This window comes from Bufo gargarizans, chromosome 1, assembly GCF_014858855.1.
Source record: "Bufo gargarizans isolate SCDJY-AF-19 chromosome 1, ASM1485885v1, whole genome shotgun sequence".
NCBI classification, from domain to species: domain Eukaryota; kingdom Metazoa; phylum Chordata; class Amphibia; order Anura; family Bufonidae; genus Bufo; species Bufo gargarizans.
The window spans coordinates 726,606,415-726,632,043 of NC_058080.1; the positions used below are offsets into that span (position 1 = coordinate 726,606,415).

The window sequence follows — 25,629 nt, forward strand, 5'->3', positions numbered from 1 at the left end:
CTTTCTTAAAACTCCCTGATTGGCTGATTTCTAGACCCAGGTAGGTGTAGCTGTCAGTTTCTGAAAGTCGGACAGTTGCTTAGCAGGAAGGGAGGACGCCCGGCTGCTTTCCGGTCTCTTTTCTGGAACACCATGATGTTGGTTTTCTTTGGATTGATGGGCAATGCCCACGTGTTACTGAACTTCTCCAGGATTTTCAGGTTATCTTGGAGACCTTTCTCAGTTGGTGATAGTAGCAGAAGGTCATCTACATAAAAGAGAAATTTCACCTCGGTGTCATGGAGGGTGAGACCAGGTGCTACGGAGGACTTCAGAGCCGCCGCCAGCTCATTGATATAGATGTTAAACATGGTTGGACTGAGGCTGCAGCCCTGTCTGACTCCTCGGCTCTGCCGGAAATAGGCAGTTCTCCTCCCATTTACCTTCACGCTGCATCTGTTCTCAGTGTAAGAGCTTCTGATGACATCATTCATTTTTCCTCCTATTCCGCTTTCAAGAAGTTTCAGGAATAGGCCCGGGTGCCACACTGAGTCAAAGGCTTTCTTAAAGTCCACAAAGCGGGCATAGATATTTCCATGCTTTGTATTGTGGACCTATTTAATTGTCTCCTATCTATCATTTATATATCTGATATCTATCTATCTAACTAAAGAAGATCTGAAATATATAATTGGAGCCCAGCTTGAAGTGGACGGTAAATCATCTGTGTAGTGGTTAATGTATTTCATCCTCAAATGAACATACAGAAATAATAGCTGTTCTTTAGCATCTGTGCATATTTCCTCAATTAATTTAGTGTTAGACATAAAAGGATTGACCTGTAATTTTTCAAGCTGACATCAGTTTAAGCTGTGCAAACCAAAATAATGCATGTGCCCAGTAATACATTGTAGCATTACCATATTTTTCATTGTCGGCACAATGAATAATTAATATTTTTGGCCTGCTTAACTGCTTATGTCAAGTAAAGCCCTATTAACTGATTATATGAATGGTTTAATGCAGGGAGTAGAAAAATGTCACCGGAGTCTCCGCTTTCCCTACCAGATATAAACTTCCTGACACGTATTTATTGGAGGGTAGAAATAAATGGGGCGATATAAAATATTCTGTAAGCGGGCCACAACTTCCAACAGCAGCCGTTTCTAATCAGTGATTTACAAAGGGTTCGTCTAGTATTATGTTCGGAATGTTAATGCGGTATTCCTATATAATGAGCTCGCTCTTCAACTTCTGTTTATTGTGAGGGGTTGTCTGGCCGTAAAACTAATTTCCAAATACCCCATTAGCCCATCCTCAGTTCAGATAGTGCAGTCCCATGTTCAGAGAGCGACTATCTTTCTGGAGGACCCGGAATATCCATGTGTTACACAGATTTCATTCATTTTCATAGGCATTGTGTAATTCTTCATTTCGCCTGTGGTGGCACTGTTGCGGAATTCAACACTTGTTACTCATTCCTTTCTGCGATCAGTGGTTCATAAATGTGGAAGCACTTCTTAAAAAGGAGATTATCCCATGAATATTGTAAAAAATAAAAATCAGACATCATACAGGATATGACAATCTCTTTCTAAAAAGAAACTAGAACCAGCCTAGTACCTCCCATGGATCCAGAGATCTCCACATTCATTGCTCTGCTAGATTTATATCAAGCTGGAATCTCAAAGGGAGTGTCTCTCTGCTGCAGTGTGAGGGGCGTGTCCATGCTCTGCCTATCACAGCTCAGGAGGGAGTTTAATGATGGAACTGAGCATGTGCGACCATCTCAGTGAGGACAAAGAAATAAGAAAAAGAACAAATAGCAGGTGGCGCTGTACAGAGAGATTTTATATAATAACTTCGGGACTATACACAATTTTTAATGACATGCAATTACAAAAGTATTTAGATCCAAGTGCTGGTTTAAATATTTTTATATTTTTTTTGATAAATTTGCTCCATTTTTGTTTCTTTTTGCAAAGGACTGCAAATTAAACCTCTGTAGCATCATATCTATAACCCTGCAAAGCTAAAAGGCATCTGTCCGCAGGGTCAACCCTATTAAACCAGCCAGTCTGACCCTGCTGATCAAAAACATACCGTTCGTTCCCTGATCTGTTGCTGTGTTTAGGAGAAGTAGGTGTTTTTATAAATATGCAAATCAGGTAGGACTTACCTTTAAATAAAAGCATAACTTTCTTTGCTGATCCGTTTCTGAATAAATAAATGTTTTTATATGCAAATTAGAGCTTAAGTGCACTGAGGGCGGGCCCTATCTATTTGGTGCCCCTTACCTCCTCCACTCTGCAGTGCTGCACCCTTTACCTTAATGCATGGCCCTTACAATTAAGTGGGGAGGGAACTGTGCAGGGAAGTAGACTGGAGGAGCTAAGGCCTGCCCTTAGTGCACGTAAGCTCTAATTTGCATATACAAAAATGTATTTATGCAGAAACTGATTGGGGAAGAAAGGTATGTTTTTATTTAGAGCAGGGTCAGTCATTATGGCTGTGTTTGATAAGGTTGATCCTGCTGATAGATGCCCTTTAAATGAAGTTAGCTATGCAGTCATCTGTTATCACTGTAGGGTCCTGGAGACATCAGCAATGAATGATTTTGCCAGGGAAGGTCATGTGAGCTCACTGTTGCCCCTGCAGGAGAAATATGGCATTACATGGTTCCCAGTCACCTACTTTGCCCTTTTTGCTCATAGGACACACAACCTATTACTCCTTCTATGGACTCTCTCTGATACTGAAATGTACAAGTGAACAGAGTTGGCGTGCAATACAAGATATGGCCACGGACGAAAGTGGTGCTGTTTTCAAATCTTGACAATCCCTTTAAAGGGAACCTGTCACCGGGATTTTGTGTATAGCGCTGAGGACATGGGTTGCTAGATGGCCGCTAGCACATCCGCAATACCCAGTCCCCATAGCTCTGTGTGCTTTTATTGTGTCAAAAATCCGATTTGATACATATGCAAATTAACCTGAGATGAGTCCTGTCCCTGACTCATCTCACGTACAGGACTCATCTCAGGTTAATTTGCATATGTATCAAATCGTTTTTTTGACACAATAAAAGCACACAGAGCTATGGGGACTGGGTATTGCGGATGTGCTAGCGGCCATCTAGCAACCCATGTCCTCAGCGCTATACACAAAATCCCGGTGACAGGTTCCATTTAAGGGTGCATTCACACGACCATGTGTATATTGCATCCCACAAAATGTGGATCCTCAAAAAATACTGATGGTACGTTCGCGTTGCATTCGTTTTTGTTTCGTTTTGTGAATCCATTGTAACAATGCCTAATCTTGACTGCAAAACGCACAAGAATAGGACATGTTCTCTCTTTTTTGCGGGGCTCCGAAACGGACATACAGATGTGGACAGTGCACGGCATCCAATCCGCGAAAAATGCAGTTGTGACTGGGGCCTAAAACTGCCAAGCTCAAAAACATTCTGGCTAAAAAAAAAAAAAAAAAAGCAAGAAAACTTATTACAAGCGCTTTATGCTACAAAGAAAAAGAAAAGAAATAAGAACATAAAAATAAGAAATGATGAAACACTTGTGTAAACATAAAGTTTCTGCGAACTTCGGTGACCTCAGAAATGTCGTGACAACCCAGTTTGCAGACCAAATTGGACGCCTGATGCAAAAGAACAAAAAAAAGCCATTAATCTCCCAGTCACTTTACTGGTGTCTGCTTAAAACAAACAAGATTTTCAGACTTTTCAAATCCAAGGTGCTGCGACCTTACATGAAACCTTCCTCTCCAAGAAAATAATGACTACTGGAGAATACTGAAAAGAAACAATGTATCTGTCCGAGGTTCTGAAGTTTTCTCTCCGTTGTTTTATCCCGGAGATAATTAATATCACTTGGAATTAATCAAATTATTACAATATGTGACCTTTAGATACAGACTGCGCGCGGAACATTATAATATGTCGTTATTACACGCCGGAAAGGCACTGTATCCTTTTAGTTTCTGCACACAATTGTTGAAAATACGTAGATTTAATTATCTTGCATTCATCCTGACTAGGGTTGAGCAAATCGAATTATCCAAAGTGGACTTCTATCCGAATTCCCGGAAGCCGAATTTCTTTGTGCTTCGTGGCAACTAATCAATTTTCCCTGAAATGGCGGTAAAAAAAAAATCCAAAACATACTCACCTCATCCATTTGAGAGCAAAGAGGCCGCCGTGGACACCTTGATTGAAGGTCCCACGTAAAAATCTCATGCGCGGCGACGTATGACATCACCAGGCCAGCCACCGTGATGACGTCGTCACTCACACCGCGATCAGCGATGAAGGCGGCATCTGAGAGGTTCTATGACGTGAAAGGGGGGGCGGCGCAATCTCCCTTCTCCATCATTCCGCCCGCTACTTATAAAGCAGCTAAACTGAATATTTCTAAATCCCGCTCAACACTAATCCTGACTTACAAGACGTCTGATACTCCATTCACATTCAGAGCTGCATTCAAAACTCTGTGTCCACCTCAGGCTGCAAACTCTTACATTTCATGCTACCCCCTGCAGTCCCTACTAGTCTGCAAGATTTCATGTCCTTGTGTTGCCCCCTACTGGTTCATGACTGTATAGGTCAAGCATGATCCAGTGTGCCCTGGTGTGGTGTATTGCTGGAAAAGTTCTGTGTGCACCAGGCTGTACAATGGCCTGATATGTACAGAAAAAAAAATCACGGCACAGTGCATTATGGGATCCCAGCTAACACAGCGCGATCTGCTGCCCCGAAACGATGACTGAGGTATCCACATAAATGATGAATTCACCCAATCAACGAGCATTCGAGGCGCCTTTAAACAAAAAATTTCAAAAACTGTGCTCAATGGCATTAGTTTAAGGGCTCATGCACACAAACGCGTTTTGTGTCTCTGTCTGTTCTGTTTTTTTGCGGCCCATACGTGGAAACATTCATTTCAATGGGGTCGCAAAAAAACGGTAATGACTCTGTGTGCCTTCCATTTCTGTCTGTCCGTAAGTTCGTTCTGCAAAAAAATAGAACATGTCCTATTCTTGTCCATTTTGAAGACAAGGACAAGGATTCTTAAAATGGATCCACAAAAAAAAAGTAATCCGTATTTTTTGCGGGTCTGTGTTTTGTGGACCGCAAAATACATACGGTCATGTGCATGATCCCTAAAGGATATATATACTTTTTGAACTTTTTCAATACTCCTACAATGTTTTTCAATCTTGCAAACAATCGTCAATAAAATCTATCATTTTGTGCATACAGCTACTATGTATATGTCTGTGTTTCCATGGCTACAGACTACATAAACATCCTGAATGTAGTCTGATCCTGAAATCACGTTACTCGCTTCACTCAGTTTTTTCATACTATCCTCCAAACAATAAAAAATGCAAACAGGTAACGCTTAATGACCAGACTACACACATGGCTTTTCTGTAGTCTGTTACCATGGAGACACATGAGGTTGAATAGGAGCTGTATGCACATTATGGTAAGATATTTCAAACAAAGACTATTTTTAAAATAAAATTGTTTTACTTTTCATTGTAAATAATACCATGAAGCAACTGATTCATGTTTGCAAATGTATACATTCTCCTTCTTTTATAAAACATGGTGTCAGAAGTTTACCCAGCCAAAATTCTGTGCATGGCTGTGCTGAGAGGGTTGTCATGCTGACCAGTCGAGACCAGAGTGGTCAACCTATCAATGATGGAACTAGGCAGGAGATTTAAGACTACCTCTTGGTCACTGCCAGGCTGCTGGTGATTGTGTCCTGGCTCAATCTGGCTTACATTGCATTGTACCTGGACTCTAGACCTGCTTGTTTTCCCTGTGTCTACCGACCTTGGCTAGTTTCTGGATTAACCACTTGTCTGCTGAATTAGCTTCTACTGATCTTCCTGGTATTCAGACAATGGCTAGTTTCCGGGTCAACCTCTCATCTGCTGTTTTGGCTCTATATGTCTCTTCTTGGAGCAACACTGGAAAATGCAGTGCTCTTCCACAGGAAGCCAGGAGCCCGGACCTCGCCCTGAACCTTGGGCGCACAGCGGATCCCAAAAGAAAGAAGGATGGTCCAGTTTCACTGAAAAATACTTGAGGCTTTATTCAATCCCATGCAGATAAAAACCAACATACAGCAATGCAGAAAATCGACCGGTTTCGGATCACTATAGATGCGGATCCTTAAGGATCCGCATCTATAGTGATCCGAAACCGGTCGATTTTCTGCATTGCTGTATGTTGGTTTTTATCTGCACGGGATTGAATAAAGCCTCAAGTATTTTTCAGTGAAGCTGGACCATCCTTCTTTCTTTTGGGATCTATATGTCTCTCCTTGTTATGACCATTTGTCTACCACTCTTGCACCCCCAAACATTCTGATAGGTCTGCTTCTAGTGAACACGCACCAGTTTTCTTCAACATTACTCCACTGAATTAACCTGGGTCCCCAGCAGCCAAGTCTGTCCTGCCTTGCCGCATGATCTGGTGAAGGACAGAAGGGTAGCCTTAGCTTTTTGGTTAAGGGCTCATGCACACGACCGTATGTCTTTTGTGGTCTGCAAAACACAGATCCACAAAAAAATACGGATTATTTCCCTGTGACAACCGTATTGTATCCGTTCTTTTTTGTGGATCCATTGTAACAATGCCTATAATTGTCCACAAAATGGACAAGAATATGACATGTTCTATCTTTTTTGCAGACCGTCCATTCAAAAACGCAATACACATGAAATCATTCCGTTTTGTTTTTTTTTTGCAGACCTATTGAAGTGAATGGTTCTGCGTACGGCCCACAAAAAAATCTAAATGGACACATGAAAAATACGTTCGTGTCCATGAGCCCTAAGGAATAGTGATGAGCGGCAGGGGCAATATTCGAATTCGTGATATTTCGCGAATATTTGGGCGAATATTCGCCATATATTCGCGAATTCGCGAATTCATGATCTCCAGGCATTATTTTCTTGATTGCGAAAATTCGCATAAAATTCGCATGAACTGGTATTTTCCCAAAAATCGAATAGTCGTAATTACGAATATATTTTGCGATATTCGAAATATTCGCGAATTCTCGAAGTGCCGATATTCGCGATTAAAATTCGCAATTCGAATATTCGTGAGCAACACTACTAAGGAAGACTGGTTGCCGTTTCTGAGTTTGCTGGTTGTGGTTCTGGACCAGGACCTATAGTATTTTCTTACACATGGTTTGTGCTGGAGACAAGAATTACTGAACTCTCTGAATAAACATATTGATACAACTCGTCCGGCATGTAATTGCATTGCATATTTATAGGCGCCCTGGATAAAAGATGCTGACTAGTTTTATAACCAGCTAACTGCAAATATTTGACAAGCAAAATAATTGCTGGAGGCTATAATAAAACTAAGTAATTATTATTATTATTTTTTTTTTAGAAGATTATAAAATCCTCTGAACTAAACATTAAAAGCATTTTCCCTTTTAACAAATACAAAAAGCATTATCAGTTTAGAACCATTTTACTACTTCTATAATGTATTACAGTGGCAGAGGGTATGAGTACTTTTACATCTCCTTATTTATTGTTGCCATTGACGTACCTTCAGTGTAGGCAAACGACACAACATTTTTTATGTAGTGGCCACTAGGTGGAGCTCAGTGCAAAGAGATCAAGTAAGTATATCAATTCCTATGCAGTGAGCTCCCCCTAGTGGTGGCTAAAGGCAAACATCTTTTAGATAAAAGTAGATTTATCAATGTATTTATACCACTTGTCTGGTGTAAATATATTGAGAAATATGTTCAGAATGAGCGCCATAGTTGTTAAGCCCCTATTCCACTGTAAGTCAGATTAAGTGGGTAAGGTGGATACCATTTTTTTTATTACAATGCAACTTACATTTCTTCTAATTAAAATAAAATTGTATTCGTCAGAAAACTCAATCATTGCATCTTGCGTTCTGGGTTGCCTGGGAATGATTGACGCATGCATATTGGGAAACTGGGTAAGGGGGGGCCCATAGTAAGTTTTGCAATGGGGCCCTGTGAGATCTGTATACGCCCCCTACATGTAAAATAAGCAATTTTGAAAACGCTCTTGATTTAAAAAAAAATCTCCTACAGTTCTGTGTCTACAGTTCCTACGTATGTATCATTGGGATACATTAAAGCAATCAAACAAATGGTCATTTAAGACACTGAAGCTACACGTCACTAACGGAATTTAAAGGAACATGAAAAACAAACTAAAAGTTACTGAATACAATCACATATTTGTCAAAGGGTGTAGAACTAGGGATTATAGCTGGGTATGTCTGTAGGAAGAGCACGGAATCGAGTTGTAAAAATACATATCAAATTCCTACAGAGGTCCCAAAGTCCTATAACAAGGATGTTTCACGGTCCTATAGTCCTACAATCACTGGTGGACTCTGAAGAGCCTTCAGCCTGTTTTATATGAAGAAGGCTGCAGTCTGACAACCTCATTCCTACATCCTACAGTAATTGAAGCCCCTTGACAGCTGACTTGGGCATAAATCCCCAAAATTTCACATATGGGAATATTCTACCTTTATTTAAAGGGGATATCCCATGATTAATGTAAGAATTAATATCAAACATCATATAGCATGACAATCTCTTTCTAACAAAGATAGAACCAGTACTGTACCTCACATAGATCCAGAGATCTCCCCATTCATTGCTCTAATTGCTCTACTAGCTTTTCTTCAGGCTGGCAGCTCAGGGGTGTGAATTTTCTGCTGCATCTCTCTCCCTATCACAACTAGGGTTTTGTGTCCTTTCTGCTGCAGTTCTCTCCCTATCACAGCTCAGTGGGTATCCTTTCTGCTGCAGCCCACTACCTATGACAGCCCAGGAGTTGTATCTTTTCTGTTGCAGCTCTCTCCTTATAACAGCTCAGAGGGTGTTTTTTTTTTGCTGCAGCTCTTTTCCTATCACAGCTCAGGGAGCATGTCCTTTCTGCTGCAGTTCTTTTCCTGCAACTGTCACAGCTTTTAACAGTACATAAGGCTGGTGGTATTTGAAGAATGGAATTGGGCATTTTTGACTACCTAAGAAGGTGGACATGCATATTGCTATGCAGATTAAACACCAGACGGGCACCATTATTGTTAAATAAAGAGAATATCTCACAACTGGAGCATTTTTCTAACAGAATGTTGGTTATAAAAGTAACTGCGGTAGTTTCTCAGAATTACAGTAAAATATCTTTATGAGTCTATAGTAACATCCGAAACCCACAGGAGTCCACTGAACCTAATTTAGATTCTACCCAGAAGAACCATGTGGGGTCTGGTGGTTGCAGTCCTATTATAGGCCCTAAGACTGACCTACAGATCATTCTACAAGGTGGTCGTACTGATATAGAACTGACCCACCATGCTACAGACTACTGGAGTAAGAATGTTATGGCTACTGCAGGCAAAAATCTTGAAGGTGATAATATTGCAACATAAAGTAAGGAACGTTCCTAACTAGGCTATGAAGACCACCATGACTTCTCCATGTCGAATCATCCTAGGAGGGCCAATGATTTTCTAGCTGGAAAAGTGCTGGTACTAAGAGTGAATCCCTAATATATATCATACTGATAAAACAATATAGCCATAAAACATCACATACCAAGCTGAAATAGGAGTTAAAATGATGTACCTGTGAGCCCCGTCTTTGGAGAAGTAGACGGTGTAGGCCTGTATGTTCCCTCTTGTGTCTACTGGCGGCCTCCAGCTGAGACGTACAAATCGGCTAGAAACCAAAACAGGGACCACATCTCGAGGAGCAGAGGGAAGGATACTGGAACTAGGAACAGCTGTAGGGGAAGCGGGTGATACAAAGGTGAGGGGTTCAGCAGGAAAGTGTGTGGGGGTAAAAACTACTACAGGGCAAACATGGACCAGGAATACATGTAGATTAAAACACATGATAATCAAAGTAAATCATCAATATAACATTCAGATAGATCATTTATTGTATTTACTGTTCCCAAGACCTCCGCTTTTTGTCAGTGGATGAAAATATTCATTGCTACCCATCACATCATAAAATGCCCATGTGGATCTAGTCCTAGTCACATGACTTCAGTATTATACAGTGTATCAGAGCTGAAATTTAGGACATGAGACGTTTGCTTTGATTGAAACATTGTAGCAAATGCTGAGTGAATAAGTAGCCTCAGACCAGGAGGGCTCTTGAGCTAAACAATGTTTATTTGTATTCACTGACAGCAAGCAGAGGTCTTAGACAGTTCTTGCCACGTCATGATCCAAATATTGTTAAAACTTTTTTTGCAGAGAATAACCTGGAGCTAATTTCTCACTACTGGTTATCTAAGAGATACTGTATAATTTAAGAATTCTCAAAACCAAAATTTATCTTAAAGGAGAACCCCTTTTGATATGGCCAGGTAGGGTGGAGGGATAAAAAGAAAAAGACTCACCTGTCACCAGTGCTCCGGTTCCAGTGCTAAGCCTTCTTCTGCTTCTCACTTCTGGTATCTGCTGGATCGGAGGTGTGACATGCTGTCCACAGCCAGAAATCGGCCTCAGTGGTGACATTAGTGGGGAAGGCACGTCACAGTTTTGATCCAGTGGGTACCAGAGGTACCAGAGGCAGAGAAGATGGGAGACTGGAACTGGACCACCAGTGACAGTGGTCCACCTTTCCTAACCATACCAAAAATGGCTCCTGGTCTTGGAGAACCCTTTTAATATTCCCAATGCAGTATTATGACAACCGTTTACTTAACATTGGATTAGTTGAACCCTTCGATTTCAGTAGGACCAGCAGCCCAACTAATGTGTTTGGTGGTATTACAACTTTTCCCTGCTGGAATATGTTAAGGGAAAAAAAAAGGATCAGGCACTTGGATTTTAATATATCCCCGATCCTTTTGTTCTCAGGGAGATTGGTTGTTACCAGTGGTGTCTGACAGCTGCCTTCTCCTCTCTCCTCATTCAGAACACATGAATGCTTGGCCGATCCCAGCATGCACTGGAGTACTGGCTTGGGGGGGATAGTTGTTGCCAGCTATACAGTCAACACCGAATGTGTATGGTCAGCCATAGTTCTCTAGAGTGGGATTTGCTCAAAGCACTTGCTCTACCCTGGCTAACAGAGGAAATATAAGTCCACATTATATGATGTCCTAATATCTCATACCCTACTTAGACACATTGTGTTGGACTGGGGCTCCTTGGTGCCACCAGTTAAAATGACTCCAACTCATGTTAATTTGAACCAGACCAAGCAATGGACTCTGTTTACACTAAATTGACTAAAAAGGGGTGCTCATGTCAATCTGGGGTCATTTCCATTTGGTACAGGGCAGGGCTTAAGTGCCTACAATTTGGGTTTCAAATGTTGGTTGTATACTACCCTCCATACAGAGCATGAGATGTCCACTTATAATTACATTGGGAACTCAGTTGTTACATTGTATTCACAGGACATATCATCAAGATCTAATGGGTTATTTCTGATTATCCTATAAGGAGTAGACCCTAGTGGGGGCTCCAAAGTCTCCTCCAAATGTGGTTGTCTTCTTCTGGACTCTTGGGGACCCATCAGAAGATCCTCTACTACTCTGGTGCGCCTGGGAAGAAACTACTACCCCTTTAACCTAAACAACTTGATTAATTTACATTTTTAGCACATATGTCAGATGGGGTAACCCGGCTTTTCCTGTCACCGTAAATAATTACACTGGCGATTATTACGAGGTAGAATGTGAGTATAACAGTGGTGCAGTTGGATGATTACGGCATCGTCAGCTGGACACAAGTCCTTCTTATGCCTCATAGAAAATTCATCTCCTAACATTTTGAATTTCCACGTCCTGAACTAATTCGGAAATCTCCTGCTAAGATCCCAGTGAATGTGCTCCTCCGCTGCCACCGAGCACCTGTCCCATTCTACGAAGCTACCACTTACCATTTTACTAGTAAATGAGCCTTTATCGTCCCTAATAATAGTTTCCCTTTAAAGAAAATTGCAGTAATAAACGTCGGCTAATAACAGCTATCACAGGCTCTTTATTTTTAGTGACTTCCATAGTAAGGATGAGAGAGAAACAGACTGGTTTAAGCAAGGCTTCCGTAATCCCGATTCATAGGCCACCCGTGAGCCATAAAGTCGGGTCATAAATGTTGCCATCTTTGTTGCATGGTGTCCGGAGTGATTTACGTGAATTGTGTTTGTCAAAAATTACAGCAAATTAAATTTGGGGGTTAAAATAATGCTGTGGAGGATATACAAGGAACCAATCAAGTATCAGATTCCATGATGAAAGACAGGATTGGTCAAGATTGGCATGGGATTAGATGAAAGGACACCGACTTTAGGGTCCTGCAGGTGATACGGCCTATCTCCACTGTTAAAGCATCATCAGGGTTGAAGCACACCTTTCAACATTTAAATCCCCACTAACAGGACATTTTACCCCCCCCCCCCCCCCCCCCAAAAACCATCTAGAAATGGCCACCTCAGACTAAAGTTCTGCTCCCATTTAGGCATCTTTTTCAGTGCACGCATGAAAAAAACGGGACGGTTGGCAGATATGGTGAAGCCCATTCACATCATTGACTAATCTATCTGTATCGATTTCTTATTGTTTTTAAGAGCTCTGCTTGCTGCCATTCAATAAGAACTTACAAGACACATCTCTGATAATGACTGGTGGGGGAGGACTGTGATGATTGGTGGGAAACCTAGAGTTTAGAGCCCCATGATCAGGAGTTATGGCCTACAACAAAGATCCAGATGTTCTGAACCTACAACTCCCCAAATCTTCCTTTCACTTCTATGGGCGTTACAAAAACAACCGAGTAAGCATGCATTCTGGGAGTTGTAGACTCGCAAAGTAGAGAAGATTGCTGAGTCCTAGCCTGCAATATTAATACATGGCAGTGCACAATATAGTTCTGCTGTGGCGTGACCAAGGATGGTTGTGTAGCGGTGCAGCGATGGAAATGAATAGGGTCGCAACATGACTGAAAGGGTGGGGGATGTATGTCGGGCATGGGCGCAAGAGTTGGGGTTTCACAGGAGCAGGGGGCCTGTCAGTACATAAATATTCACTGTTCATAGTGCTATGTCAAATTTTTTTCTAGGCTCAGAATCTTTTTGAAGTTGAGTAAAAAAACACATAGCAACCTACACATAGAAGACACTGAATTACGATACATTATTTCGGATCAAAGGATAATTGGAATTTTCCTTTGTAAATGTATTCTTAAACCCTAGCAGATTGAATGTTCAAATTTAATCTAGGAATTATCGAATTTCAGCTCTTACCTAGGGAAGTCTAAGCATTTCAGATGTTTCCATGGCCACAGAGATCACTTATCTGTTGTCATGGAAAAATCCAGCAGATAAACTAACTTAACAACGCTAAAAGATTGAGAGTGTGGTTATTATATCATGCTGCGGGCCCGCCATTTCATGTCAAAGATACAATTTGTCTGAAATTATTCAGATCCACAGCCATGAGGTTAGATTCTGGATAGATTACTAAAGCCACATTGAATACATTATGTAGTTTTTTTCCAGTGTGCATGCTGCTTATTAACGAGGTTCTGTAATTCTCACGTACGTTCCGGATACTTTTAGATCCATAATTTAATGTAATTGATTGTTTATTAACCTCTAAACGTTTGTTTTCTATAGGATAAGCCATGGCCGGATTTGCATTTAGGCACAGTAGCTTATAGGCTTCCCTACGTAAGGATTTCTGCTCAAAAGCACTCAATGTACTGTGAGAATTAGAGGAGGACATCAGGGAGGCACAAGGTGAAGGCTGTAGAGGAAGAGGACAACCAAGGAGGGACAAGAAGAAGGCTGTAGAGGAGGACACCTGGACATTAAGGAATCGGATCGCCAAGAAAGGCTACATCTTAGGGAGACAAGGGGAAGATTGAAGAGGAAAAGGATACTCAGGGAAAGACAAGGGGAAGGCTGTAGAGGAAGACCCAAAGGGAGGCAGACTGCAGAGGAGGAGAACACCCAGAGTTTGGCAAGGGGAAGACTACAAGGATGGACAAGGGTTAGGCTATAGATGAGGACACAGAGGAAGGTTGCAGAGAAGGTTATTCAAGGAGGGACAAGGGTAAGGCTGCAAAGGAGAACATCCAGAGTGGAAGCAAGGGAGGGTCACAGAGGAAGAGGACACCCATGTAGGAACAAGGGGAAGATTGCAGAAGAGAAGGATACTCAGGGAAGGACAAGGAGTAAGCTGTAGTGGAAGACCCACAAGGAGGCAGATTGCAGAGGAGGAGAACACCCAGAGCTTGGCAAGGGGGAAGGCTATGGGATGGAGATGCATAAGGGTTAGGCTACAGATGAGGACACAGAGGGAGGAATAAGGGTAAGGCTGCAGAGGAGAAGATCCAGAGGGGGAGAACACCCATGGAAGGAAAAGGGGTAGACTGTAGAGGAGGACACCCAAGGATGGATAAGGCGAAAGCTGTAGAATAAGAGGACACTCAGAGAGTGACAAGAGGATGGCTGCAGGGGGGAAGCACATCTTGGACAGGACAAGTAGAAGGCTGCATACACCCATGGAGGGCACAAACAGAAGAATGAAGAGTAGGACAAAAAATTCAAGGAAGGACAAAGGGATGGGACAGAGGAGGAGGGCACCTACAGCGATAAGGGGGGACTAAATACTGAAAAGAAAAAGAAAGAAAACACCAGAAATGGAAGAAGGGGAAGGCCACAGGTGAAATGAATCAGGAAGGAACAAAAGTATCGCTGCAGAGGAAGCAATCCAAGAAGAAACAGGAAGAATGTTATAGAAAATGACTTCCAGGGAGGAACAAAGCTAGAGAAGGTACAGAGAAGGAGAACACCTAGGGAGGGAAAGTTGTAAAGGAGCAGATCTCAGGGGAAGACAAGTGGAAGGCTGGGGTAAAGGGGGACAACAAGGGAGGGACAAGGATAAGACTATAGAGGAGAGGGACAATGAGGAAGGCACAAGGACACCCAGGGAAGGTTAAGGGAGCCTGCATAAAAGAAGGGAATCCAGGGAGGGCTAAGACAAAGCTCACTACAGCCATCTATAAACTGGTATAGCATGATAGAAATACAATATTTATTAGAGATGTCAGTTGTGTTCTCAGAGTGGACAATTACCTTACATTTAAGTGTCAACTGTGCTATTATTAGGGTACTGTATAGGATTTTTTTTTAGACGGTTGCATGGCATTATATGTCCATATTATGCTGGCACTGTATGTAGTTACTCCCAGACAAAACTGTTGGCAAAACGTGTGAACTTAGTATAACAACTTATCACAGCTTGGTATCACAAGTTGGCTTATATACACTTGCACTTTTAGTACTTATTTGACTATATATACTGATGATCACACTACCACTTGTGATGGTTCCTACTGGGGATACTGTTGTATTACCTTTCAACGTCTATGTGATGCTTTCATTTGGCTTTGGTTTTACATTTGATTTGTGTAGTTTGTGCAAATTGGATGAAGTAAAGTTGGTTTTGCACTATTTTTGCATTTGGTGTGTATATAATTTTATTTGGCACTCAATGGTGGTATCTAGAGATGAGCGAATAGAATCCTACGAAACAAATTGGAATTCGATCCGAATTTCAGGAATGATTCGATTCGCCTAGAAGCCGAATTTCCTCGTGCTTCGTGTCAGCGAATCGATTAATCCTGAAATTCAAACTTACCGCCTCCATTTGTGTGTGAAGGGCCACCAGCCTCCATCTTGCTTGAAGATCTTGGTCAAAATCCCGTGCGGCGCGTGATTAGATGACGTACATGGCGTAATCTCGCGCCGCACACGATTTCGGCCGAGATCTGCAAGCAAGATGGCGGCGGTCGGCCTGTCGCGCGCAAATGGTCACGTTAAGTTTGATGTAATGTTTTATTTAATGTTAATTTCACACTGTTTTTACACTCAGATGCCACGATCATGTAAGAACGCGGCATCTCAGGGGTACAATGATGGGGGCGGTACTATGGCAGCTTCCTGTCATTGCACCAGCTACTTACAAAAAAATGCGCTTCGTGGCAAAGTAATTCGTCACAAAGCAAATTATTTTGTAAAATTCGCCGAATCAGCCTAATCAAATTTTCAAGAAATTCGCTCATCTCTAGTGGTATCATTACTTTGAGAGAATAAGGCGGGATTCTTTGAGAAATATCATGGCAGTCTTAGTCATTCTTTTCAACCTACTCAAAAATGAAGAGGGCACCAGCATGCATAATGAATAAATTAGAAGAAATAAATCCACAACTAAGTTTTTTACTTGTCTTGGTGCTATGCAAATCCAGAATTTTCTGGTCACGGGGGCAATTTTTTATGGGCGGCGAGTCATGCAAGGACCTTTTGTTTATCCTACGAAGCCAGCGATGTATAACATTTCACAATTGTTTCTCAGGCACATTGAGAATTTCTGGAGTTGGGAACAACAATAAACAGCCGCTCGTCCAAAATGATAACAATTACAAAACAATCACACGCATGCAAATTTATGCAAATGAGAACAGGAAATCACTTCCCTGAATAATGCTCGGAATAAATTTATGTTTGTTTCATTCAACTAAAAATATTCCTCCCTTTTATTGGATAAATTAAGCATCTGCGGCTATTGGAGTGCAAATTTCATATTAAGGAACTTTGGCCGCTGCTGGAGTAAGCGCTGCCAGTGAGATCTAAAAATGTGTCCACCACTCACGTCTCACATTTTTGCCTGAAAGGCGACGGTATAGTAGTATTTAGCAATGGTGCCGTGCAGTTCTTAGCTCAGGGGTTAAATAGTCCTAAAAAAGTGACCACTTTCTGTTCCAAAAATGAATGGCTGGACACTTGACACTGACAAATATTTTTCTGGTAAAAAAAAAAGGTACCCTAAGCTCAATCTTTAATTTATTTTGAGACCCCCTGATATTCAGTTTGTAATCTGCTTTTATTTTCAGACTTTTGTCATGTGGACATTTCTCATCCAGTGACAAATGCTGGATCTGTGTGCCCAGGATGCTGCTTCCTTCTCCTGGCAAACTGCCTTGTGTGTGCTTTCCTCCCTGTATAAAGTCTGTTGATTCTAACCTTCTTGCATACTTTCCCTCCTCTAGACACTTTGACCTGCCATGTACAACCTCCTCCCCATCCCTGCTGTTAATTCGAACACTGAAAAAGGGGAAGGCAAAAGCACAGAGTACCATCAGAAACAGAAGAAGATCTATCATGGACTTATGTCAGATTCAGCAGCACCAACAACTAGGTGTAGGATTTGCACACTGTGCAGAAGCAAAATTTTAAGGAAGACCATTTAGAAAGCCCTGGTGCTTTAAGAGGGCACCACAGCCCCTCTGCCGCATAAGAAGACACTATTATTATTATTATTAACAGATCAGGTGGAGTGTGGGGATGTTACATATTTTGGAATAGGACCTTCCCTCGCATTCTATTGACAGCTCATACAAACTACACGAGTCAGCAAGCAGAAACAGCCCTTCCCAGGGCAAAATGAGAGCTTAATATCCCATGCACAGACAGAGACATCAATGATAATTTTTGACTGCCTGCAGCCACCACTAGGGGGAGCTACAGAGGTTACTGCATAATGTTTATATATTAAAGTCAATAATAACACAGTAGGCTGTAAGTTCATAAGCTCCTTCCAGTGGTGGCCACAGGTAATAAGAATTGTATCTTTTAACCCCTTAATGACTGCCTGCTGTCTTTTGACAGTGGACGGTGCAGATCCCCAGTTTGGCATCCCTGCAGATAGGGGGGGGGGGTTAAATGGCTGTCAGAGCGCTCCAGTGCTAACAACCAGCTGTTACTAACAACCTATGTTCCTAGTGCTGGCTCCTACTTAACAGCCGGAGTCGATCGAAGGTTCGACCATGTCTGTTAACCCTTCAATCATGCTGTGATCCATACCACCACAGGATCAAAGAGGACTCGACTGTAGGATCAAAGAGGACTCAACTGTAGCTCGGGGAAATTATACTCACACAGTAATCCCATAACGGGATTTAATTTTTTTTTTATAAATAACATAATAAAAAATAAAAAAATAAACCTCCTCAAAATTAAATTGTCATTATTTACTTTAAATTGTACAGACAGTAAATAATATAAATAAACATATTATGTATCGCTGCGACCTGAAGAATTTATCAGGTTATTTAGTGTGAAATGTGAACTACACCAAAAATCGCTTTTTTCTATATTTCCACACCCAAAATATATATATAAATGATACTGTAATTTATATGCATCCCCGAACAACACCAAAAATGTATTAAGGCTGCAGACAGCCACATGAGTGGCAAAAAAATAAAAATAAAAAACTGCTGCTGCTGTAATGCAAAGGGGCAAAAAAATTAATTAATGTTTCAGTCATCAAGGGGTTAATTACTTTTCATGCAGGGCATTTTGGAGCTCTATTAGAAAAATAGAGCATCTCTAGCTATAAAGATATATTAAAAAGTTAATCAGCTAAAAAATTTAGACCTAAAAATGACCTTGTGTGAAAAAGTGGAAATGCCCTTTAAGCCTATATAGGACATATATTTCTCTATATATGTTATACTTTGACAGTGACTACTCCATGTAACACTGTAACTCTTTGACACATCATTCACACACCAAGCTGAAACAAGTGTTCATCTGAGCAGATATCTCTAAGCAATTAGCCTGGACCAGATTCTGGGAGATCAATACGGAAAATGACTGGTTGGTCCTGTTTTTAGAAAATCAATATTGTTTTTTTTACCATCTGGACAGCGGTGACAACTGCAATGTAACCATCGTTCACTTCTCCATTACAAGTGACACCTGTCATAATGCATCAGTCATCCCGAAAAACAAGGGAGTGGGAAATAGGCTGCAGAACACAGGAGCAAACAAATTTACGAATGCCCCCATGGGACGGACGTGTGAGTAAACCACATGAGCGACTGGACGGATAATAAGAAACTGGGATCTCGTCTGAAGCCTCGTAAGCACGGATGATGCCTGCCAGAGATGGAAATGGAGGAGGAATAACGAAAGCCGTGGTCAGATACAATAGATTTGCTGCAAATTTTTAATGCGGATTCCTTGATCAAAATTTTGCAAGAAAGTGTATAATGATGGTAACAAACCAAAAAGACAAGGTGGCATTAGCAGGAGGTGCTCAAACCCACATGCAGTCGTGCATATATATAGGGGAGCAAATCCTGCACTTGTGGCCCGTTGCTAATGGCGATCCCCAGCAAAATGCATACGGTGGAGGATGCCCGCGGCGAACCACAAGTACCACAATAGACATCTCACACAAGGTAACAAGTGCGGATGTCATAATCAATATAACAATATAACAAAACAATAACAAATACAGGTGCACTCTGCAGTCTCACTAAACCCTCAAACTGATTTTAAAATTGAGAGATTAGTCAACATGCCCTACGGTGTAGAACATGTCTAAGCCCGGGCACCACGTCAAGGTTTCTCAAGTAGCCCGGACTACTTGAGAAACCTTGACGTGGTGCCCGGGCTTAGACATGTTCTACACCGTAGGACATGTTGACTAATCTCTCAATTTTAAAATCAGTTTGAGGGTTTAGTGAGACTGCAGAGTGCACCTGTATTTGTTAATGATGGTAACAGCAAAAAAAATTGTAAAAATGGTGTAAAATTGCTGGAGATTTGTCAAGAATATGCATCCAAAATCTCTGTCAGATCCGAATGTGGTCTTAAAGTGTAACTGTTGTTTTTAGATTATTTATAACATAGTATAGGAGCAGGAATCTTAAAGGGGTTATCCAGGAATTGATAATGATGTCCTATGCTCCGGATGGATCATCATTATCACATCGGCAGGGGTCCAAGTCCTGGAACCCCCTCCAATCAGCTGTTTGAGGGAGCTGCCGTGCCCACCACTTTCCAAGCACAGCGCCGTACATTGTATAGTGGCTGTGCTTGGTACTGCAGCTCAGCCCCATTGACTTGAATAAGGCCGAGTTGCAACTAGTCCATGTGACTGATGTACAGTGATGTCACATAGCCTATTCTAACAGCTGATCGGCAGGGGTTTCGGGTGTCAGACTGGAGATGATCTCTCCAGAGGATAGGTATTAAATATCTTGCCTGGACAACCCCTTTAAACATTTTTGTACTATACTTTATTAGGGAAAGACATTTCTTGTACTAGGAAACAGGTTGTAGAGAGTCTTTTTAGCAAAGCTCTAACTCAGTTCTGTCTTCAGTCTTCAGTCCTACTGGGCGCTGAAGATGCCTGTGTGTAACATACAGAGGTTTCCATCTTGCCCCAATCCCTGACTATGTACGTGTACCCTAACCATCACTGCCCATCACCCTGCCTATCTGACTTTACCAGGCGTCTTCAGTACTCAGTAGGACGCTGAAGACTGAAGACAGAATCTCCTTAGCAATGCTTCATTAGAGCTTTGATAAGAAGACTCTTTACATCTTGTTTTCTAGTACAAAGAAAAAAAATTTCCTAATAAAGTATAGTACAAAAAATGTTTAACATCCCTGTCTCTACGCAACCTTAAAAATTAACTGAAACAAGAGTTACTCTTTAAGGGGTTGTCCACTTTGGAGGTTCACATCACATATAGCGTACAAAATAGGCTATGGAAGTAACCTGAGCATCCACACCAAAAAACCAAGACAAAGGGAAGATTGAGCATGAGGGAAATCAGTCTTGACTGCGTTGCCGTAATTGGCGCCAAATGTATGAAATGTTGCACATTGTTGGATAAATTTAGCGCATCGTGAAAAATAACACTTTTGTCTATATCAGTTTTTTTAAAAGTAGCATTAGATAAAACTGGCATATACCTACTCGCCTTGCAAACCATGCCCACCGACTTTTCAAAAGAGAAACGTAAAATGAAAAAATTGCTAATTTTTGGTCAAAATGGCATGCGTGTGATGTCCCCCCCCCCAGAAAATGGTTGTACAGGGCTTCATAAAATATCCCCCAAAATCTGCTGGTGTTGCATATGGATTTTTGCTGCAGGACATACACAATAGATCTCTGCTTGCTATCAGTGGATGGAAACGATCTTTCCTGAAATCTCTTCCTGATAGTGTTCAACAGATGGATGATTCAGTATAAGACAAAGGTTTTATATGGCAATACTTGAACTCCATGGTGACGTTTCGAGAACACGGTCAGAATTCTTACATCGAGGTTGCTAAGAGTAAGCTTTGAACACAGTGTGAACAGAGCCATTTGTAACTGTGATGCAACTCCTTGCATTCATTGGACAGAAGGAGATGGTCCAGCCGTGTTCACACTTGGGGCCTATATGAGCTTGCATCCGGCTTTTCGTTTTTGTGTTGGCAAATCTGAGGCAATAAAGACACTATAGACCCATCAATGGGTTCCGTTACGATTCGCCGAAAACATCTGGCATACATGTAGCTGTCACGACAACGATGCTAGTGTGAACAGAGCCTATCTATGATGGCCACTACTGCTGTAACCAGGTTAATATAGTTGTCCTATTCACACTTTCACCGAGATTTTGCCATCGTAATCACATTTCATTAGAAGCTGGAGGACTTCCAGGCTGTATGGATCCAACATCATTCAACAGATTTTATACTGGAAAATGTGCCGAAATTTTGACCTTTGGGATAAAATATAATCATCCTACAGAGAAAATCTCTATATATTGAGATCTTTAACTGTGACCTTCCAACTAGATAAATGTATAACAGATACTGAGCTGCACATTCAACTTAAAGAGGATCTCTACTTTGGACAATCCCTACTTATTGGAAGGGTCCCTTGATCATCAGAAGATCACAAAGTTTCCTCCTGCTGGAATCCCAAGTGATCAGCCAGATCTTTGATTAAACCTGGTGTTCATTTTCCCTGCAGCACCACCGCAGGGGAACGTAGGCATTACACAGTGTCCATTTATATCAATAGGTGGTCAGGACAAGTCAGGTCACTTTGTTTTACCACTGTCCACTCTGCATTTGAGGATCTTGAACATGGAACTCTTGACTAAGGCTACTTTCCACACTAGTGTTTTTTGCTGGATCCAGCCAGGTTCAGCAAAAACGTTTCCGTTACTGATAATAACAACCATCTGCATCCGTTGTGAACGGATCCGGTTGTATTATCTTTAACATTGCCAAGACTGATCCGTCATGAACTCCATTGAAAGTCATGCTGCTCTCCGGTATGTGAACGGAACGTAATGCATTTTGGAGCGCTCCGTTTTGTTAAGTTACGTTTTGTCCCCATTGACAATGAATGGGGACAAAACTGAAGCGTTATTTTTTTTTTCCGTTATTGAGACCATATGACGGATCTCAATACCGGAAATGATTAACGCTAGTGTGAAAGTAGCCTAAACTAGACAACCAATGTATATGGTTAATATGCACTAAAGGGTCCAGAAATGTCTACAGTAAACAATGTGACATTTCCAGGAAGGTTTTGAGTTTTACGGGTGAGATAAAGAATCAATAGTTTTTGAAATCACCGCTCAGAACAGTGTAGCTCTCAAGGCGTACCTACTGTATGTACAGACTTTAGATGATGGCCTCCCCATACATGAGGCAGCTTTAGCTTTATACATAAGGCATGACCAAATAATGACCTCCGCAGCCATAAAAGAGGCCACCGTCCAGGGAATCCGTCTCTATGAATAATAAAACAATAGGAAGCGTAACATTTAAGTCCCACAGAGCATCCTACAGACGCCCGAAAGGCTTCAAATCAGAGGCACGTATGGGAGCACGAGAGATGACTGAAGATACAATGTCTACGCCGCAGACACATCCTGAAGAGCTGAGAGGTTCACATGCGACCTGTGGCGGTCGGCAGAGCTCACAAATCAATAGCTTTGATTTAGGATTCAGGCAAAAGATCGACCTTATTCCAGGAATCCATCATCCATCAGTGTGCAAAGTGTTTGTCAGACGGCTGACTTTTAGCTTCAAAAGAGGAAAATACTCGATACAATAATCGCAGAAATAATAATAAATAGCAATAAAAAAAATTGGAACAAAAATGATAAAACACAATACTACTGCTGAAAATGATTAGGATAAAACTAATGAAAAATGTAATTGAAAAAAACAAAAAAAATAATGTTTTTACATTAATAATTAAGTTTATTTGTATTACTTTTATTTCTTTATTTATTTGTTGGAGTAGGTCAAAGAAACACGGAGGCCCACACGGGAAGGGCTCCAAAGGGAATACTGAAAATTCCTTGTGTTTTTTTTTGTTTGTTTGTTTTTTTATGTAATTTTCTGTCTTAGGCTACTTTCACACTTACGTCAAAGTTTTCCGGTATTGAGTTCCGTCCTAAGGCCTCAATACCGGAAAAGAACAGATCAGTTTTATCCTAATGCATTCTGAATGTAGAGCAATCCGTTCAGGATGCATCAGGATGTCTTCAGTTCAGTCCTTTTACGGTATTTGGACGGAGAAAAAAACGCAGCATGCTGCATTTTTCTCTCCGCCCAAAAATCCAGAACACTTGCCGGAATGCCGGCATTTTTTTCCATTGAAAATTGACACATTGACGGATCCGGTCTTCCGGCCTGCGCATGCGCAGACCTTTAAAAATGTAAAAATAAATACCGGATGACACCGGAGAGACGGATCCGGTATTGCAATGCATTTGTGAGACAGATCCGGATCCGTCTACAAATGGTTTCTGTTTGCATACAGATTTCAGGAATCCAGCAACGCAAGTGTGAAAGTACCCTTAGGCTCCATTCACACGTCCGCAAATGGGTCCGCATCCGTTCCGCAATTTTGCGGAACGGGTGCGGACCCATTCATTCTCTATGGAGACGGAATGGATGCGGACAGCACACAGTGTGCTGTCCGCATCCGCATTTGCGGAGCGCGGCCCCGATCTTCAGGTCCGCAGCTCCGCAAAGGATAGAACATGTCCTATTCTTGTCCGGACAAGAATAGGCATTTCTATAGGGGTGCCGGGCGGGTGTGTTGCGGATCCGCAATTTGCGGGTCCGCAACACACCGCGGACGTGTGAATGGAGCCTTAGTTGTTTTTTTATTGGTGCAAATCGTGCGCAGATTTTGATGTGATTTTTAAGCCTCACAGTGATTTCAATGGGAATTTCTACATTGAATTCACACCAAGAATGAACACCATCGAAAATGCACCAGTTTTTTGGAGCAAAAAACTAAAAACTGCTGTAAATTGCAGTATTATGTTAGAACAAGATGGCAGTACTATGTAGACTCTGTATGACACTTTAATAGGAGCTGTAATATTATGTGGACACTGTATTATTTAAGCCAAGTATGGATGTATTATTTTGGGGGCTAAATGGCAGCAGTATTTGGGCACAGTATGATAGTATTATTTGCCATTGTATAGCAGTAGTTAGATTACAATTGAAGGGAGACCACGATTTGTTTGGGGCTTCATTGTATGAAATGATTTGGATACTACATATTATCTGGGCACCATATGACTGTATTATGTGAGCAGTGGAGCTGTGATGCTACGTAGAAGCATTATGTAGTCTCTGTATGGATGTTCTGTATTTTTATGGACAGTGAATAACAGCTTTATTTGAGCATAGTATGGAAGCATTTGGTATTGTATGGCGGTATCTAGATGACAATTGAGAGGAGGACCTGCTTTGCTTTTTGCTTATTGTCCTATTCTATAAAACTTGCTCATATCATTTGGATATGACATATGATTGGACACTATAAGGCTACATGCCCATTCAGTTCAAAGGGGTCCGCAAAAAATGCGGACAGCACACCGTGTGCTGTCCGCATCAGTATGCCCGTTCCGTTGCCCCGCAAAAAAAATTGTGCATGTCCTATTTTTTTCTAGTTTGTGGACAAGGATAGGCATTATTACATTATTACAATGATCCGCAAAAAAAACGGATGCAATACGGAACACATACGGTCATGTGCATGTAGCCTAAGGCCTCATGCACACGACCGTTGTGTGCATCCGCGGCCGTTGTTCCGTTTTCCGTTGGTCCGTGGAAAAATAGGAAAATGCACCGTTTGGCTTCCGCGTCCGTGATCCGTTTTTCCAGTCCGTGAAAAAAATTGGACCTGTCCTATTTTTTTCACTGACAACGGTTCATGGACCCATTCAAGTCAATGGGTCCGTCAAAAATCACGGATGCACACAAGATAGTCATCCGCGTCCGTGATCCGTGTCCGTGATCCATGTCCGTTTTTCTTATCATTTTCAATGCAAACTTGACTTAGTTTTTTTTTTCACTTTTCATGTCCGTGGATCCTCCAAAAATCAAGGAAGACCCACGGAAGAAAAAATGGTCACAGATCACGGAACAACGGAAATCCGTTTTGCAGCCTAAGTCTGCAGTATGGGACCTGTAGAGCGTCAGTATTATTTGGCTTTAGGCCTCATGCACACGACCGTTCTTTTTTTTTGTGGTCCGCAAACAGCGGATCCGGAAAAAAAAAACGGAAGCCGCCCGTGTGCCTTCCTTAATGAACGGAACGGGCGGCCCATTGTAGAAATGCCTATTCTTGTCCGCAAAATGGACAAGAATAGGACATGTTCTATTTTTTTTGCGGGGGCACGGAACGGAGCAACGGATGCGGACAGCACACGGAGTGCTGTCCGCCTCTTTT

At 41.7% G+C, this 25,629-nt stretch overlaps 1 protein-coding gene across 1 annotated transcript in view; it reads right to left on the bottom strand.

The window, feature by feature from the left end:
* DCC (DCC netrin 1 receptor) overlaps positions 1–25,629 on the bottom strand; it is a 494,023-nt gene that overhangs the window by 218,182 nt on the left and 250,212 nt on the right. The window contains exon 7 of the mRNA XM_044283460.1: positions 9,663–9,819. Coding sequence (XP_044139395.1) covers positions 9,663–9,819 — 157 coding nt within the window. The remainder of the gene's footprint in view (positions 1–9,662; positions 9,820–25,629) is intronic.